At 44.2% G+C, this 19,479-nt stretch overlaps 1 protein-coding gene across 4 annotated transcripts in view; it reads right to left on the minus strand.

The window, feature by feature from the left end:
- Positions 1-19,479, minus strand: part of IQCK (IQ motif containing K) — a 138,002-nt gene that overhangs the window by 76,815 nt on the left and 41,708 nt on the right. For all 4 annotated transcript variants that reach the window (XM_025369493.1, XM_025369492.1, XM_025369494.1 and 1 more), the window contains 2 exons: positions 16,727-16,779; positions 16,515-16,592 (listed from right to left, as the gene is read on the minus strand). In XM_025369493.1, coding sequence (XP_025225278.1) covers positions 16,515-16,592; positions 16,727-16,779 — 131 coding nt within the window. The remainder of the gene's footprint in view (positions 1-16,514; positions 16,593-16,726; positions 16,780-19,479) is intronic.

A 19,479-nucleotide genomic window follows, 5' to 3' on the forward strand; every position in this document is an offset into this window, starting at 1 on the left:
AGTTGTGGCTGGAGCTGGGGAAGGATGAGTTTTATATCCAGTCGGAGACTGAAGACTAAGGATTTAAAAATAAACAGGATGGGGCAGGTGCAGTGGCTCATGCCTATAATCCCAGCACTTAGAGATGCCAAGGAGGGAGGATGGCTTGAGGTAAGAAGTTCAAGACCAGCCAGGGCAATCCTGTCTCTATAAAAAACATAATAAATTTTTTGGCCAGGCACAGTGGCTCACGCTTGTAATCCCAACACTTTGGAAGGTGGAAGCGGGCAGATCACTTGAGGTCAGGAGTTCGAGACCAGCCTGGCCAACATAATGAAACTTTATCTCTACTAAAAATACAAAAATTAGCCAGGTGAGGTGGCGCATGCCTATAGTCCCAGCTACTTGGGAGACTGAGGCAGGAGAATCACGTGAACCTGGGAGGCAGAGGTTGCTGCGAGCCGAGAGCGCACCACTGCACTCCAGCCTGGATGACAGAGCAAGACTCCACCTCAAATAAATAAATAAATAAATAAACAAAATTAAAAAAAATACTTGTGATTTAAAAAAATAACCAAGAGGCCGGGCGCGGTGGCTCACACCTGTAATCCCAGCACTTTGGGATGCCGAGGCAGGCGGATCACGAGGTCAGGAGATCGAGACCATCCTGGCTAACACGGTGAAACCCCGTCTCTACTAAAAATACAAAAAATTAGCCGGGCATGGTGGTGTGCACCTGTAGTCCCAGCTACTTGGAGGCTGAGGCAGGAGAATGGCGTGAACCTGGGAGGCGGAGCTTGCAGTGAGCCAAGATCGCGCCACGGCACTCCAGCCTGGGCGACAAAGCGAGACTCCATCAAAAAACCCAAAAAAACAAAAAAACAAAACAAAACAAAAAACAAAACCAAGATAAATCCTAATGGTGAAATGAGACGATCTAAAAAGAGAGAGTGACCAGAAAGTTATGAAATTTGGCCCAAAATTATTAAAGAGCTGCTATCCAGATGGCAGACGGAGTCAATGTAATATAGTGTGGTGGTTAGTGGGAAAAAAGAAAAAACTTTTCATATTTTTATTCCCAATAATTTGTGATTTTTCAGTATACCCATTAAATTTTCAAAAGAGAACTGTTATTTCCCCACTCTGTTTCAGTAAAGGGATCCCATTCAGCCAGTTGCTCAGGCCTGAAATCTCTGTTGCATTCTTGACTCCTCTCTCTCCTCCAACATCCAGTCCATCAACAAGTCTTGGTTCCAACCTCAAAACATGTCCCAAATCCAATTTATTTTACTTCCTCCTCTCCATGAGGGCATCATGTCTTCACTGTAGTTGCATCCCTGTATGCACTATTAGGTTGATTTCAGTCAATAACCCATCCAGCTGCCGGACTGATCTTTTTAACAGATAAACTGAAGGCTGGGTGTGGTGGCTCATGTCTGTAATCCCAGTACTTGGGGAGGCTGAAGTGGGAGGACTGCTTGAGGGCAGGAGATCAACGCTGCAGTGAGCTATGATTGTACCACTGCACTCCGGCCTGGACAAAAGAGCAAGACCCTGACTCAAAAAAAATTTTTGTGTGTTGTTTTAAGCACCAACTTTGTGGTGATCTCTTGCAGTAGCCCTAGGAAACTAACATACTAATTCCCATCTTATGATTCTTAATCACATATGCAAAGTCCCTCCTTCTGCCATATAAGGAAACATATATTTACAAGGTCTGGGGATTGAATGTGGACATCTTGAGGCACTAAAAGGAAAAACCTTTGTTTCTCTACTCGCAAGACTTCTGACACCAAATATGTGGGTTTTTCACACCAAGTAATTCTCCAGTTCTCTGCAGATACCACCTGGGCATCCTACAATTTATTATTTTTTTATTTATTTTTGAGATAGGGTCTCACTCTGTTGCCCAGGCAGGAGTGCAGTGGCATGCTAATGGCTCGCTGCAGTCTCCATCTCCCAGGCCCAAGTGATTCTCTCCCCTCAGCCTCCAGAGTAGCTGGGACTACAAGTGTGTGCCATCACATCCAGCTAATTTAAAAAATTTTTTGTAGAGATGGGGGTCTCACTATGGTGCCCAAGCTGGTTGCAAACTCCTGACCTTACGCAATCGTCCCGTCTTGGCCTCCCAAAGTGCTGGGATTACAGGCACTACAATTTAATTAAACTCTGACACTAACTACCCACAGTTAGTGCAGACCCCACAGAAGGCCCACAGGGAGCTCACAGGATAAGGGCTTAGTCCCACAAGAATACGTTCCACTACAGATGCCAGTCACAAGGAATGGGTCTCCAGGTTATTCACACTTCTGTCTGATGTGGCTACAAATTGGGGGCTCCCACAACCCCCTCCTCAAGTTCGATAATTCTCTACAACAGCTGACAGAACTCAGGGAAAACACTTTACTAAATGGTGGGGCAAAGATTGGAGTCTAGATGTGCCTGCCGTACTGCTTCGCACAGGCTCTCTGAACTGGTTCCTTTTTTTTTTTTGAGACGGTATCTTGCACTGTCACCCCGGCTGGAGTGCAATGGCACGATCTCAGCTCACTGCAACTTTGGCCTCCCGGGTTCATGCAATTCTCCCACCTCAGCCTCCCGAGTAGCTGGGACTACAGGCGTGCACCATCATGCCCAGCTAATTTTTGCAGTTTTTTAAGTAGAGATGGGGTTTCACCACGTTGGCCAGACTGCTCTCAAACTCTTGACCTCAAGTCATCCACCAGTCTCGGCCTCCCAAAGTGCTAGGATTACAGGCGTGAGCCACCGTGCCCAGCCCTGAACTGGTTCTTAAACAGCCATGGAGAAACAGCAGGAAGAAAGAACGGAAGCAGTACTGAGTGCCCCTGAGAAAGGGCCACCCACATGTCAAACCTCCAGCAAGAGGGAGTCACTAGAGAGTTTATACATCTCAGCATGTCCCAAATTCAGGAAACAGCTTTCCTTCCTCCCTCTATTTGAAGATGAATGTGAATATAAAAAGCAAAGATGATTTACTATCCTCTTGGGACTCTCTGGCCTCCGAAATTACTGACACAGAAATCTACTCTTCTATAAGACAAAATAAAAGGATTTTTTTTTCTATCAAGAGGGCACGACAGCAAATTTTCCGCCGTGCCACCATTTAATTATAATCTTTAGTATGAAATGCAGTTTCTTGTGCCACTCTGAAGGCAGGAGCATTTTCAGTTCCACTATCAGCCTCAGCACAAATAGATCATCATACGGCTGGAGCTTGTCCTCAAATGACACGGTGACACTTTTGTTTTCACCTCCGCTTTTGGTCACAAGATACCTTTCATCAACATGAACATATCATGGGTTCCCTGCACCCCCACCACCTTTTTTTTTTTATTCAAGGATAAAACTTAGCTGAAAAGACATTTCACCCAAAGCAACCTTTTCTTTTCAAAAACACAATCTTTGTTTCATTGAAGGTCTCAGTTTTAATGATGTCTTTCATGAGCCTTCCCTTCTGGGACATGACACCAGAAAGGCAGTGGAGCACTTTTGCTTATTTAGTTATTTATTTTTGCAAATGAATCTGACCGATTCTCAGGGCCATTCTTTTTGGCCAAAATAGAAATTTAAACTTTTTCTCTTCTTAATGTGCTAGCAAATAATTTCATTGCCTCTGATTTGCTGGTTGAGTCACGACTATATACTACAAAAGAGGATGGTGCTGGATTCATAAACAGGACTGAAGCCAACGGGAGATATGACATCATCCACCCCTGTTGAAAGGTAAGGACAAAAACACCCTCATCACACTTCAATTAGAGTATGTGGCTGATCATTTTTTTCTTTGTCTGTGTATTTGTTTTTGAGATGGAGTCTCACTGGATCACCCAGGCTGGAGTGCAGTGGCACCATCTCGGCTCACTGCAACCTCTGCTTCTCAGGTTCCAGCGATTCTCCTGCCTCAGCCTCTCGAGTAGCTGGCATATCACAGGCGTGCACCACAATGCTTGGATAATTTTTTTTTTGTATTTTTAGTAGAGACGGAATTTTGTCATATTGGCCAGGATGGTCTCAAACTCTTGATCTCAGGTGATCTGCCCATCTTGGCCTCCCAAAGTGCTGGGATTCTAGGCATGGCCACCGTGCACGGGACATGGCATCTTTCAATCTGTCTCACACAGCCAGGTTTCTCCCTGTCTCATTACTGATCACTTTAAGGACCAGGTGACAGAAGGGGCAGTAGAGCAGAGTAATTAGCCATGCTCTTAATAGTGCGTAGACTCTGCAGCTAGGTTGCCTATGTTCAAATCCTGCCTACGCTATGCACTGGCTTGAGATCCTGGGCAAAGACTTAATTTCTCTCTGCCTCAGTTCTTTCTTAGAAATATGCCTGTGGGCCAGATGCAGTGGCTTATGCCTGTAATCCCAGCACTTTGGGAGGCCGAGGCAGGTGGATCACCTGAGGTCAGGGGTTTGAGACCAGTCTGGCTAACATAGTGGAACCCCATCTCTACTAAAAATACAAAAATTAGTTGGGCATGGTGGTGGGTGCCTATAGCCCCAGATACTTGGGAGGCTGAGGCAGGAGAATCGCTTGAAATGGGGAGGCAGAGATTGCAGTGAGCCTAGATCGTGCCACTGCACTCTATTCTGGATAACAGAAGTAGACTCAGTCTAAAAAAAAAAGGGGAAAAAAAAAGCCTGTGCCCAGAACAGCTAGTGTTCACCAAATATCCACATGTTCCTTTATGTATCCCTGCCTCCCCTGCAATTGGTTTGAAGCCATGCTCTGTAAAGAGAGGTGAGAAGGTTAAGAACCTTCTAGACTAAGAAAGTTAAGAGCTGAGGGACCTCCTACATTCTTTTCTTCCTTTGCGTCAGTGACCTCAGAAGTAAGAGGACGGTCCAACTTACAACAATCTTTTTGTGAGCAAGAAATAAGCTGTTATTGCGTTAAGCCACTGGTATTTTGGTATTGTTTATAACTGCAATCTAGCCTAGCCTAGCCTAATACAACGGGGACACTATGATTTTCTACTTTGTAGGGTTGTGATGTAAGTTAAATTAGGTAATATTTGTAAAGTGCCCAGAATAATACCCAAGTAAACACTAAGTAAATGTTTGGTAGGTAGGTAAGCAAATACATAAATACACGGACAGACAGACAGAAGGAAGTAGTTGCTTTATGAGCTGCTTATGTTATGAGGGGTATACAAAATTGAAAACAACTGAGGAAAGAGCTGAGTCATGTGTCCTATTTTGTACATCACCTCTAGAGTACAATGGCAAGAACTGCTTGCATTTAAAAAAATTTTTTTTTTTTTTTTTGAGACGGAGTCTCGCTGTCTCCCAGGCTGGAGTGCAGTGGCCGAATCTCAGCTCACTGCAAGCTCCGCCTCCCGGGTTCACGCCATTCTCCTGCCTCAGCCTCCCGAGTAGCTGGGACTACAGGCGCGCGCCATCTCGCCCAGCTATTTTTTTGTATTTTTTAGTAGAGACGGGGTTTCACCGGGTTAGCCAGGATGGTCTCGATCTCCTGACCTCGTGATCCACCCGTCTCGGCCTCCCAAAGTGCTGGGATTTTGATACAGAGTTTCACCCTGTCACCCAGGCTGGAGTACAGTAGCGTAATCTCAGCTGACTGCAACCTCTGCCTCCCAGGTTCAAGTGATTCTCCTCCCTCAGCCTCCCGAGTAACTGGGGTTACAGGCACGTGCCACCACGCCTGGCTAATGTTTTGTATCTTTAGTAGAGATGGGGTTTCACTATGTTGGCCAGATTGGTCTCGAACTCCTGACCTCGTGATCCACCTGCCTTGGCCTCCCAAAGTGCTGGGATTACAGGGGTAAGACACCGTGCCTGGTCTTAAAAATTCTTATCCCTTTGCCTTTCTGCCCCTCTCTGTCTTTCTCTCTTCTTCCCAAGAGCATATCAATGAATTGGCATAAATGAAGTACACATACACTTCAATTCAACTATACACAGTATGTCTGTCCATGAAAACAGGAACCATGTGTGTCTGTTTCCATGTGTCATGTTTCCACGGCACATAGTAGATGTTTCATAAATGGTAGCCAGCTAACTTATGAATATGCCTGCTCCACAATTTTAGAGCATATTTAAGCATTCAATAATTATTAGCTGGCTGGGCGCAGTGGCTCATGCCTGTAATCCCAGCACTTTGGAAGGCCAAGGTGAGCAGATTACTTGAGCTCAGGAGTTCGAGACCAGTCTGGGCAATGTGGTGAAATCTACAAAAATTGGCCAGGCATGGTGGTGCACACCTGTAGTCCCAGCTACTTGGGAGGGTGGGGCAGGAGGATAGCTTGAGTCCAGGAGGCAGAAGTTGCAGTGAGCCAAGATCACATCACTGCACTCCAGCCCGAACAACAGAGTAGGACCCTGTCTTTTTTTTCAGACAGTAAGACCCTGTCTCAAAAAAAAAAAAAAAAAAAGGTATTAGCTCAATAAATGAACAAATAATACAAATAATTCCCTTTAGCTGGAACATACCTGCTTGGTATAAGTACCAATAATAAAATATTATAATAGTTGGCACTAGGATTCCTCTTAGGTGGGGAACTTTGTTCAGATGAAAGGCCATTTTTCAGATGGAAAAACTGAGGCTGGAAGCATTAAGTCATCTTTGCCCAAAGTCATACAGTTGGAAGTGGTGGAGCTGGGTTTAGAATGCAGGGGTGTGATTCTAGTGCTTCCAAGCTCCTAACGACCACACTACACTGCCACTTCTTTGACTTCCAGAACATTCCTACACTTCCTTTGGCAACTGTGGGATTTGACTCACCGCCATCTTCTTCAGCTGTCTCCCCCTAGTGTTCTCAGCTACTTCATTATCTATGCTGATAATGCCTGCAACACCATGACTTTGGGTCCACATGTTTCCAATGACCCCTACCTTCCCTCCGGGTCAGCCACCCAACAGAAAGGTCACATCTTAGAATGGTTCATCACTGAAGACTGTCACATATCAAGTTCCTGAATTCCTGATGTAATCATAAACTTTTCTCTCCTTCCATCTTTCCCACCGATTATTTACTTCTAATTATGTTGGTTTTTTTTTTTTTTTTTTTTTTGCTTTTACATGAGACCATGGTTTGGGAAGGTTATTGGTGTCCACCTGAAACAGGGGATCAACAAACCGTAGCTCATGGGCCAAATCTGGCCCACCACCTGTTTTTGTGAATAAAGTGTTATTGGAACACAGCCACACCCATTCATTCACATATGGTACATCTATGGCTGCTTTCATGACACAACTAGGGAGCTGAGTAACTGAAAGACCGTCTGTGGCTTGCAAAGCCCAAAAGACTTACTATCCTCTACAGAAAAGTTTGCTGACCCTTGACATAGAAAGCCATGTCCTTGTTCCCCAGGAACTCTGAGATTATTGGAGACTTGTTCTTTAGAACAAACTCAAGACTCTGATCATGTTAATCCTCCTTCTCATTGTTTCTGGGGAAAATGGGTGTAGATTTGGTGGGGGGGTTGGATTTACCTGAGACTAACATAAGAGAATTGGTTGGGAAATTGTGCACATTCAGAGCCAGGTCTCTGGAGGGGTGACCGAGACCTTCTCAGCACCGCAACACTTGTCAGTTGGGCTGCACCTGCCATCTCCCCTTCCCCCTGGGCCATTTTCCCTCAATGCCATTTGAGTTTCTCAGCATGATCATAGGAAAACTCAGACCTCCATTGTCCGTCACTCCAGCCACCTCCAGTAGGGAATGGCCCCCAGCCCTCCTGGTTCACTGCCCTCCAGTAGATACCTCCCCGCCCAGGGCACATCTCCTACACTATCAAGTGCTCATAAGGAGCTTTGAACAATCTCATTTTAATGTGTTTTTAATTATTATTTTTTTTGAGACAGTATCTCACCCATGCTGGATTGAGCGGCACAACCACAGCTCACTGCATCCTAAACCTCTGGGGCTCAAGAGATCCTCCCACCTCAACCTCCTGAGTAGCTGGGACCACAGGTGAGCACCATCATGATCAGCTGATGTTTGATTTTTTAATAGAGATGGGGTCTCACTATGTTTCCCAGGCTGGTCCAAACTCCTGGGCTCAAGCAATTCTTCTGCCTCAGCCTCTCAAAGTGCTAGGAGGCATGAGCCACTGCACCTGGCCCTAATCTCATTTTAAAAAATTTTTGTTATAGAAATTTTAAAAGCTATACAAAAGTAGACAGAAAAAATTAAAATGAATCCATGTCTCCATCAACCAGCTTCAATTATACTGTTCTTCATGTCAGTTAATGGTAGCTTCCCTCCCTCACCACTGTCCATAGAATATGTAATTTCATATATAAATATTTTGGCATGTTTCTCTAAAAAGTAATAACTTTTTAATCATGACTATGAAATCAGTATTCTCATCATCATATGTTAAATAATAATTTTTTATTTCATCAACTATTAAGTGTTCAAATTTTCAGCTGTCTCCAATTTTTTATATCGTTTCTTTGAATTGGGATCCAATTAAGATCCACACATTAGAATCTTTAAAAACAAATTGTCTTGATTCTAAGATGGACCTCACTACCCTCATCTTAGTGTTTCTGAGTTTGGTATGTTTCTTACTTTCCATGTGAACACCTAATGTAGGATTTCTTTCGAAAATTGGTTGCTAAAGCGTTAACATAATTCAGAAAATATGGTAATTTATGATTTAAAAATGTAAGACATTCTTGAAAAAGGAAACAATGCTTTCACTTGTACCTACGATCCCCTGGGCCCAGTCTAGACCTTTTACTAGATTAGCTTTGCCAGTCTTCAACCCTGATTTTACCAACCATCTGTTCTCCACCCCCTTTCCAGAGCTGTGGAGGGTTGCTGGAGACAATCACATAAGCAGGCTGTTTATATGCACCACAAATTCAGGCCATCAGCTGGTCCATCCCTATTTATCCCTCATTGATTCCCTGTCGGTTTCACCACAGCAGCTGTTGCAACCCCCTCCCCTCCTCCATAAACCTCTGCCTCCCTCTCAGCAGATGCCTTCACACCTACATGAATGTGAACGTGAGTGACAGCACCCACCATGAACTTCCTCGGTGTTTCTTTCTCCACCTCAACGTCTCTCTCACTCTTAGCTCTGGTCTCAGAGGAATACTTACACATTTTTTAAATATCTGTATACATATGGAGATACATAGAAAAGTATCTGAAAAGTTCACCAAAATGTCAACAATGGTTATATCTGGGAGGCTGGCTCTTGGGTGATCTGTGCCTTTTTCTTTTGATTTTTCTGCTTTGTTTGAATTTTTTCACTCAGCATGTACCATTTTTATTATACAAAACCTGGAATAGTATTTTAAAATGTAAGCGATCTTCAGCAACATGTAGGTGATCTCTAAGAGAAAGGGACTTTAAATTTTTCCACATTCTCCATTATCCTTTGTGGTAGGCAGAATTTGGGTCCTAAAGATGTCTACATCAAAATTCCCAGCAACTGGTTGGGCATGGTGGCTTAAAACTACAATCCCAGCACTTTGGGAGGCCAAGGCAGGCAGATTGCTCAAGCTCAGGAGTTTGAGACCCACCTGGGCAACATGCCAAAACACTGTTTCTACCAAAAATACAAAAATTAGCTGGGTGCGATGGCATGCACCTGTAGCCGCAGCTACTCAGGAAGCTGAGGTGGGAGGATGGCTTGAGTCCAGGAAGTCAAGGCTGCAGTGAACTGTGATTGTGCTACTGCAGTTCAGCCTGGGCAACAGAGGGAGACCTTGTCACCCTCTCATCCCTCCCAAAAAATTCCCAGAACCTGTGAATATGTTACCTGACAATGGCAAAAGAAACTTTGCAGATGCGATTAAGTCAAGGATTTTGCAATGGGAAGGTTATCCTGAATTATCTAGGTGAGCTAATGTAATCACAGGAGTCCTTAAAAGTAGAAGATGGAGGCAAAAGAGAGTCAGAGAGGCCAGGCAAGATGGCTCACACCTATAATCCCAGCACTTTACGAGGCTGAGGCAGGTGGATCATTTGAGGTCAGGAGTTTGAGTTCAGCCTGGCCAACATGATGAGACCCTGTCTCTACTAAAAATACAAAAATTAGTCGGGTATGGTGGCATATGCCTGTAATCCCAGCTACTTGGGAGGGTGAGACAGGAGAATCACTTGAACCTGGGAGACAGAGGTTGCAGTGAGCCAAGATTTCACAACTGCACTCCAGCCTGGGTGACAGAGTTAGACCCTGTCCTCCCCGCCCCCCAAAAAAGAAAGAGTCAGAGAGATATGACTAAGAAAGAGGGTCAGAGAGATGCAACATTGTTGGCTTTGAAGAGGAATGCAGGGGCCACTAGCCAAGGAATGCAGACAGTTTCTAGAAGCTTGAAAAGGCAGGGAAACATTTTCCCCTAGAAACTCCAGAAAAGACTTAGGCTCTGCCAACACGTTGATTTTACCCCAGTGAAATCCAAGTCAAGCCTTGGATCTCCTGAATGGTATAGTAATACATTTGTGTTGTTTTAAAGCTACCAGTTCTGGGGTTATTTGTAACAGCAGCAATAGAAAATAAACACACCCCTATTTCTCCCTGCCAGTCATTTAAAATCAACATAGACTCTAAGTTGAAACAATGGCTTGCTTTGCAAACACAGCTTCAAGATAAGTCACCGTTACACTGCCAAACACATGACTTAGAGTATGTGCCATTTATTGAACTTCTGGAACCAACTCTGGGCTACCCCTCAGTTCGACCCTTGTCCATCTTGACTTAATCCATACATTCAATGTGGGGCTCTTGATTCCCAAACCATTTCTCTTCATATCCTACTTCTAAGCTTTAGGCCAATGTTTCTGGGATGGATATCCTAGAAGCACCTCAATCTAAATGTGCCCCAGACAGGAATTGTTATTTTACCCTTGCACTTGCTCTTCTGGCTGGGTTTCTTGGCTTCCATTATGGGCCGCCCACATACCCAGGAGCAAATCTCACCGTTTCAGGCACACCCCTTCTTTACCCCTAAATTTATCCTGTGTCATCCATCCATTCTACTCATCCCATGTCCCCCCTTTTCCACTAACATGGCCCTAACTCAATACCTTACGGCTGTAAAGACAGTCTTGGAACTAGTAGCCCAAACTCCAGGCTCTCCCCAATCTCAGATGTCTTCTGCACTGTCTCAGGAATTATCTTTCCAAAACAGCCTAATCCTATTTTACCTCTGCTCAAAAGCCTTTTGAATGATCTCCTGCTTATGGAATAATGCCCAAACTTCTTTCTTTTACTGAAAACGATAATCCACCTCCTAACTGCCTTCTAGCCATAGCTTCCATCTCAACCCTATGTCCTCACACACTCCAGGAGCTAGCAATGCTGGTTTCCTGTGACTGGACCAAATCTTGTCTCTTCTCCCATCTTTGGGTCTTTGGTCTGGAAGGTCACAATGTTCACCAACGGCAATAAGCCACTATTCACCATTTAGTAAGCCACATGTTACTATAAGTTGGGCTTGTTCACGATCCCATTTGTAGCTGTATCATTTCACCACATCTTCACAACTACCACATCTACCAATAAGGAACTGGAGGCCTAGAGACAGACATGCTGTGATACTTTTAAAATAAATATGTCCACACATTCTTTGATACTCCTCCCTCCCTAAGGTGGAGCTTAATTATTAAACCTCGAATGTGGCACTTGGTGACCTGCTTCTAATAGAATGTGGAGGTATGTGACTTCCAAGACTAGGTCATGAAAGGTACCATGCTTCCTTCTTGTGCCCAAATCTTTCACTCTGAAGGAGGTCAGTCACCATGTCATGAGGATACTCAAGCAGCTCATGGAAGGACCCAGATGGGGAAAATTTAAGGCCTCCAAACAACAACCAGCACCATATTTGTGCACCATCTTAAAAGCAGAACCTCCAGCCCCAGTTGGGCCTTCAGATGACTGCACCCCCTGTGACATCTTGACTACAACCTCATGGGAAACTCTGAACCACAACCACCCAGCTAAGCTGCTACCAAATTCCTGACCCAGAGAAACTATAGGATAATATCTATGACTTTAAGTCACTAAGTTTTGGGGCAATTTGTTACACAGTAATAGATAAACACTTGCCCAAGATCATAGGATCAGTAAGTGGTGATTTGTTTTGTTTTGTTTTTTTATTTTTTTGTTTTTTAAGAAAGAGTCTCACTCTGTCACCCAGGCTGGAATGCAGTGGTGCAATCTCAGCTCACTGCAACCTCCACCTCCCGGTTCAAGCGATTCTCCTGCCTCAGTTTCTGAGTAGCTAGGATTACAGACGCATACCACCATGCCCAGCTAATTTTTGTATTTTCAGTAGAGACAGGGTTTTGCCATGTTGGCCAGGCTAGCCTCAAACTCTTGACTTCAGGTGATCTGCCTGCCTCAGCCTCCCAAAGTGCTGAGATTACAGGCATCAGCCACTGCACCCAGCCAGTGGTGGAGATTTGAATACTGGTTTATCTATCCCAAAAGCTCAGGCTCCTAATTCTGCCTGAAGTATACTGTAGTTTATATTTCACTTCCTTTAAAAAGCCTTGACAGAGTCTCCCCCTCAAAAGTAATCTTCATCCAATCTGTATCATTAAGCCGTACTCAAAATGTCCATCCATAATACTCGTATAATCACCTTATTTGCCCAAGTCCCACCTCACTTCATGGTTGACTTCCCAGCTGTGGGCTCTCAGCTTTAGTACCTACATCCTAGTGTTGTTGTGAAGATTAAATGAGATGGCATGTATCAAAGCACTTAGTGAAGAAATGACTCAATTATACTATTCATTAGTTCCTGGATGCAGCGCTTTTTCTATCCTATGGATGGATAAGCTCTTAATCCTGGCTATATATTAGAATTACCTAGGAAGCTTGAAAAAAAAAAAAAAAAAAAAGCAAAAAAACAACGCCCAGGCTATACCTGAAGATTATGATTTGATCAATCTGGGTGAAGTTAGGTACCAATATTTTTCCAAAGTTCCCTGGGTGATTTTATTTTATTTATTTGTTTATTGAGACGGAATCTTGCTCTGTCACCCAGGCTGGAGTGCAGTGGTACCATTGATACAGGAGTGCTGGGAAGGGAAGATCGTGGTCCCTTTAAATAATACAGAAGGTGGTAGGGGAAGTGCTGCATAGAGGAGGGCGTGGTACTTGGCTAGGGCTCCACCCCCAGGGACCTAGATGAGAATGGGCATTTCCTGCCCAAATGTTGCATTTCCCAAGACCACCCTGGCTTGCCACGCACTCCCATCCTGGGCATATAAAAGCCCGAGACCCTAGCGGGCAGACACACAGGCAGCCAAACGTGGACAGAAACACATCAGTGTGAAAAGACACAAGCAGCTGCTCATCGAGAGGATGTTGAGAGGAGCACGCTGGCAGAAGAGCACAGGGACAGGCACAGGCACCTGGCAGGATGAGACTGAGTTTGGCCAGGGCAGTTAGTCGGAGAAGAGCTGTAGCCGCCCAGCAGCCCAACTCCATGGGAAAAACCATGGAGCCCTTCTGGCTCCTCCATTGGCTGAGAGCTACTTCCACTCAATAAAACCTTGCACTCATTCTCCAAGCCCATGTGTGATCTGATTCCTCCGGTACACAAAGGCAAGAACCTGGGATACAGAAATTCCTCTGTCCTTGCAACAAGGTAGAGGATAAATTGAGCTGGTTAACACAAACCGCCTACAGATGGCAAACTAAGAGAGCACCCGGTAACATATGCCCACTGGGGCTTCAGCTATAAATTCACCTATAGACACCGCCATTGGGTGGGAGCCCCACAACCTGCCTATCTGTATGCTCCCCTAGAGGTTTGAGCCGCAGGGCACTGAAGAAGCAAGCCACATCCCCGTTGCATGCCCTGCGAGAGGGACAAGGTAACTTTTCCTGTTTCACCATCTTGGCTTACTGCAACCTCTGCCTCCTGGATTCAAGCAATTCTCCTGCCTCAGCCTCCCAAGTAGCTGAGATTACAGGCACGCACCATGATACTTGGCTAATTTTTGTATTTTTAGTGGAGATGGGGTTTTACTGCATTGGCCAGGCTGGTCTCGAACTCGTGACCCCAAGTAATCTGCCCACCTCGGCCTCCCAAAGTGCTGGTTTAAAGTTCTGAAACTACTGGACTAAATCAGAGGTTCTCAACCAGAGGCAATTTTCCCTCATTCCCATTGGGGACATACAGTAGTGTCTGGAGATAGTCTTGATTGTCACAACTGGTAGGAGGGTGCTACTGGCATCTAGTGGGTGGAGGCCAGAGATGCTGCAAAACATCCTACAATGCACAGGTCATAGCTCCTTACAGCAAAGAATTATCCAGTCCTAAATGACAATAGTGCCAAGGTTGAGCCAACCTGGATTGGATATTTCCCGGCTCCTACCTTGTTCTCCTTAAGAATTTTGGTTTTTACTTGCTTCTCTGACTATTCCTACTTGAGACAAGAAGAATGCAGCATTTGAGTTCCTGCCTTGGACCAAATCTGGGCACCAACCAGCTTGGCCGCTGCCCCAGCTGGGCTGGCTCCAGGCCCACCAGGAAGGGCACGTGGATGGTCTCATGCTTCCCCACTTCCCTTTAATGCTTTGTTAACATTTGTATTACAACACTCACTACAGAAAGTACAGCAAGTCGTAAACACGTCTCCCTCACCCCAAGGGCCAGGGCCATACTTTATTCATCTCTGTTTTTTCCACAGCACCAAGCTCTTTTCAGTTGAACCGGGTAGGTGTTCAATAGATATTCATTGCATCAAATAGATTAATATCACTTTAATTTTTATCATGCATCTGGGCATCTCTTTGAAAGGTAATGGATGTAGAGAATACAAATGCCAGTTAAAGCAAGAGCTCTTGTGTTTCTGTTCCTGTGGAGTGCAGCTGAAATGACTGCTACTGCTTCTTTACGGTGTATTTACATGAGCATCTTGTGGACATCAGTGCCATTTAAAATTAAGATATTTGGATCAATAATCTAAGAGGATTCTTATTAGAGAAGTTCTCTTATTTTTAAGATTATTTTTCATTGGTTATTACAAATGGAAAAATGTTTTATCTTCAAGGCAAAGCAGCAACTCAGAGAATGATACTCAAACAAACTTGTCTTAGAAAAATATATGTAAATCAATAAATTTTGGGCTATACATTTCATAGTGGATAAAATCAGGCTCAGGTTTAAAAGCTAAATAAGAAACAAGGTTTTCCGATGTTTCTCTCCTTTCAATGTGTAATCTTAGATTAAAAAAAAAAACTGGTTAATATCTGGGGTTTTTTAAATTCTCAAAATTGCAAAAGTCAGCCAAAGGTCTGTTCATCTTGGCATTCTCAAAGAGGGCAGATTTAAGTAAAATATGTGACAACTGAGAACTGAGAATCTAAACTCTTCTTTGAGACAGAATCTCACTCTGTCCCCCAGGCTGGAGTGCAGTGGTGTGATCTTGGCTCACTGCAACCTCTACCACCCAGGTTCAAGCGATTCTCCTGCCTCAGCCTCCCAAGTAGCTGGGATTACAGGCACGTGCCACCATACCCAGCTAATTTTTGTATTTTTAGTAGAGATGGGGTTTTGCCCTGTGGGCCAGGCTGGTCTTGAACTCCTGATCTCAAGTGATCCACCTGACTCGGCCTCCCAAAGTGTTGGGATTACAGGCATAAGTCACCATGCCTGATCAGATATAAACCAATTTTTTTTTTTTTTTTTTTTTTTGAGATGGAATCTCACTCTGTCACCCAGGCTGGAGTGCAATGGCACCGTCTCGGCTCACTGCCAGTTCTGCCTCCCAGGTTCACACCATTCTCCTGCCTCAGCCTCCCAACTAGCTGGAACTACAGGTGCCCACCACCACTCCTGGCTAATTTTTTTGTATTTTTAGTAGAGACAGGGTTTCACCGTGTGAGCCAAGATGATCTCAATCTCCTGACCTCATGATCCACCTGCCTCAGCCTCCCAGAGTGCTGGAATTACCGGCATGAGCTACAGTGCCCGGTGAAAGGAAGTTTATTAAAAAATTAAAGGAATAAAAGAATGGCTACTCCATAGATAGAGCAGCATAAACTGATTTTATATAGCTAAATAAGAGGTCTGGAAGGTTGCACTGTAGACTGAACTGATTACTTCAATGCGGGGAGGAAACCCATATTAGAATGGTCAAAGAGTTTTAATTTTATCTGTCATGTTCTTTATTATATTGTAAATGAAGAATCGATGCAGGTAACTTACTATTTAAGCTCTTTCAGTATTTTCTAAGTATTTAGAAAAGCTTAGTCATATTTCCTGAGACATAATGACTGTCAGAGAGAGAGAGAAAAAAATGAAGGGAATGAAGGGATAAATTACTTAGGATAAGAATTTTTTTTTTTTTTTTTTTTTTTTTGGTTTTCTGGAGTGCTTCTTGAATGAAATTACTGGCATGATTAGGATAAGGTTAGCCTAGGCTAAGAATAACTAGAGACAAGATTGTCAGAAATATGACTGGCCCAAAGTCCTGGATGGATCACATCAGTTTGTTCTCTTAGATTGAAGAAAACTATTATTAATGCAATATTAAATTAGGAATAAATTATTCAAAGCCTTGTGTCATACTTACTGTTGCTTTAGCCACTCCTCCACAAATGGAATGGAGAAAAATTCTGTGAATGGCTCCCCTGCCCTCTTTGGATTTTGGCTGGTCACGATGCCATATGTTTGATTGACAAGAAAACAATAAGCAAGAATTCAAGTCAGTTGTTGCTATTCTGCTTGCAAATTAACATGACTGAATTCTTAGGATCACTGAATCGTCAGACATGAACAACTTACTTGTATAACCACTCGGTCAGAAAATCACAGGCAATGAATTTGGTTCTTTTCCTCTAAAGAGAGAAGAGATAATTAAATTACAGCTCACCCTTAAACAACATGGATTTGAACTGCACAGGTCTACTTATACATGACACTTTTCAATAAACCTTAACACCGGCCGGTGTGGTGGCTCATGCCTGTAATCCCAGGACTTTGGGAGGCCGAGGTGGGTGGATCACTTGAGGTCAGGAGTTCGAGACCAGCCTGGCCAACACAGTGAAACCCTGTGTCTACTAAAAATACAAAAATTAGCCAGGCATGGTGGCGGGCGCCTGTAGTCCTAGCTACTCAGGAGGCTGAGGCAGGAGAATTGCTTGAACCTGGGAGGTGGAGGTTGCAATGAACCGAGACTTCGCCACTGCACTCCAGCCTGGGCAACAGGGTGAGACTATGTGTCAAAATAACAAAAAACTTAACACCAAGTGTGCCTGCCTCTCCTGCCTCCCCTTCCACCTCTGCCACCCCTGAGACAGCAGGACCAATCCTTCCTCTTCCTCCTTCTCAGCCTACTAAACCTGAAGATGAGGAAGAAGACCTTTGTGACAATCCACTTCCACTTAATGACTGGTAAGTATATTTTCTCTTTTTTATAATTTTCTTAATAAATTTTCTTTTGCTACCTTACTTATATGAATATAGTATATAATACATATAACATACAAAATTTGTGCTACTGGTAAGGCTTCCAGTCAACAGTAGGCTATTAGTAGTTAAGTTTTGAGGGAGTCAAAAGTTTTATGTGGATTTTCTTTCTTTCTTTTTGTGACAGGGCCTCATTCTGTCACCCAGGCTGGAGTGCAGTGGCGTGATCTCAGTTCACTGCAACTTCTGCCTCCCGAGCTCAAGTGACCCTCCCACCTCAGCCTCCTCAGTACCTGGGACTACAGGCACACACCACCACACCTGGCTAATTTTTGTATTTTTTGTAGAGATGGGGTTTCATCATGTTGCCCAGGCTGGTCTCGAACTCCTGAGCTCAAGCAGTCTGCCCTGCCTTGGCCTCCCAAAGTGCTGGGATTACAGGTGTAAGCCACTGTGCCCGGCCAAAGTTGTAAGTGGATTTTTTACTGCACGGGGGTTTGGCATCTGTATTGTTTAGGAGTCAACTGTATATTCTTACTTTGCCCACATGTCTGAGTAGGAAAAAGGAAAGGAGGTTAATTGATTGCTTGTGTTAGATGAAATATGCATGAATCCTTTATGAGATTTATAAGAACATCAAGAAACAGTAACTTGGGCAAAGAATTCTAAAGACATTTCTTTAGTCCTCTTTCAATAAGCACATTTTCTGACATTAGGTACTAATAAAAGACAGTGCTCATATTGGGGTTTATTACATACTTTTGGAATTGGAGGATTTTGTTATTTAAATTTAGACTATGCTTCTCTTTTATGAGTAATTGTATATATTGCTTTACCCCAGATTCACTCAAGTCCTCTGAACAGCAGTCCTTTGGGTCTGAGTGCCACCTTCATGAGACACCCCGCACACAGGTGCCACCAGCGGTGTGGCTGACCCTGCTAGCTCTCCACCCAAGGTCCACTCTCCACTTCAGCCTTATTAACAGGAACATGATTGCTTCCAAATGGCAGTCAGCTCAGCCAAAGATCTACATTTCCCAGGCTCCCATGTAGCAAGGGACAGCTATGTCATACAGTTCTGCCCGATGAGATAGAAACAGACATATTCTAGGGACCTCTGAGAAAATTCTGCTTTCCTGATTTCTGCTGCCCCTTCCTCCTTGAAGTTTCATATCACTTCTTCAGGCTGGAACACAGATGTGGGGCTGCAAGTGGAGCAGCCCCTTTTAGCCATGAGGCCCAAAGCCACGTGCTAAGGATGGTGAAGCAGGGGATAGAAAGAGCCTGCGTCTTCCTTAAGCCACAGCACCAGCTTGGGCCTGCCCTACTCTGGACATCTCAATGTGTAAGGAGAAATAAACTTCATTCGTTTTATTGCCACTGTTCTTGAATGTTCAATACAGGCAGCTGAATGCAGCCCCTAAGGGATAGATACCTAGTAAGCCACAAGGGAAAAGACATCCCAGAGTAAAGGGGAGAAGATAAGCTGAGCCTGCAATGGGGTGGAGCACCAGATATCCTGTCTTCTATTTCCATTTCAAGTTTCTTCTTGGAACCCAAAGAATATTAGTCAACTTCTTTTAGAGAATTGTTATGGAAATTGGGTGACAAAATCTCTGTGTCTTCTTTTAAAAATAGCAGGAGCTAAGAACCAAGTCAATCTAGAGGTGTTGGCTGCCATGTGGAGAGACCCTTCCCAAGAAGAAAGATGCTACAAAGTGGCCTGGATATCCTTTTTGCATCTCCAGATCCACCCTCCCTACCCTGCTCTGTGCCTCAGGAAGCTGCTTTTCATGGTTCACATCAACCAGGCTCCCATACCCTCCAGATGGGTCCATCCTATGGGAGGTACCAGCAGGAGATCAGAGAGATGGAGGAGGGAAAGACAGAGTATTAGGGGTTGAATTGTATCACCCCAAAATTCATATGGTGAAGTATAACCCCTTCGGAATGTGACCTTACTGGAAATGTCAGAGGCACGTGAACCAGAGCAACTCCATCTTGAATAGGAGCTGGGTAAAATGAGGCTGAGACCTACTGGACTGCATTCCCAGATGGTTAAGGCATTCCAAGTCACAGGATGAGATAGGAGGTCGGCACAAGATATGGGTCATAAAGACCCTGCTGAT

This window comes from Theropithecus gelada, chromosome 20 (assembly GCF_003255815.1).
Source record: "Theropithecus gelada isolate Dixy chromosome 20, Tgel_1.0, whole genome shotgun sequence".
Taxonomy (NCBI): Eukaryota; Metazoa; Chordata; class Mammalia; order Primates; family Cercopithecidae; genus Theropithecus; species Theropithecus gelada.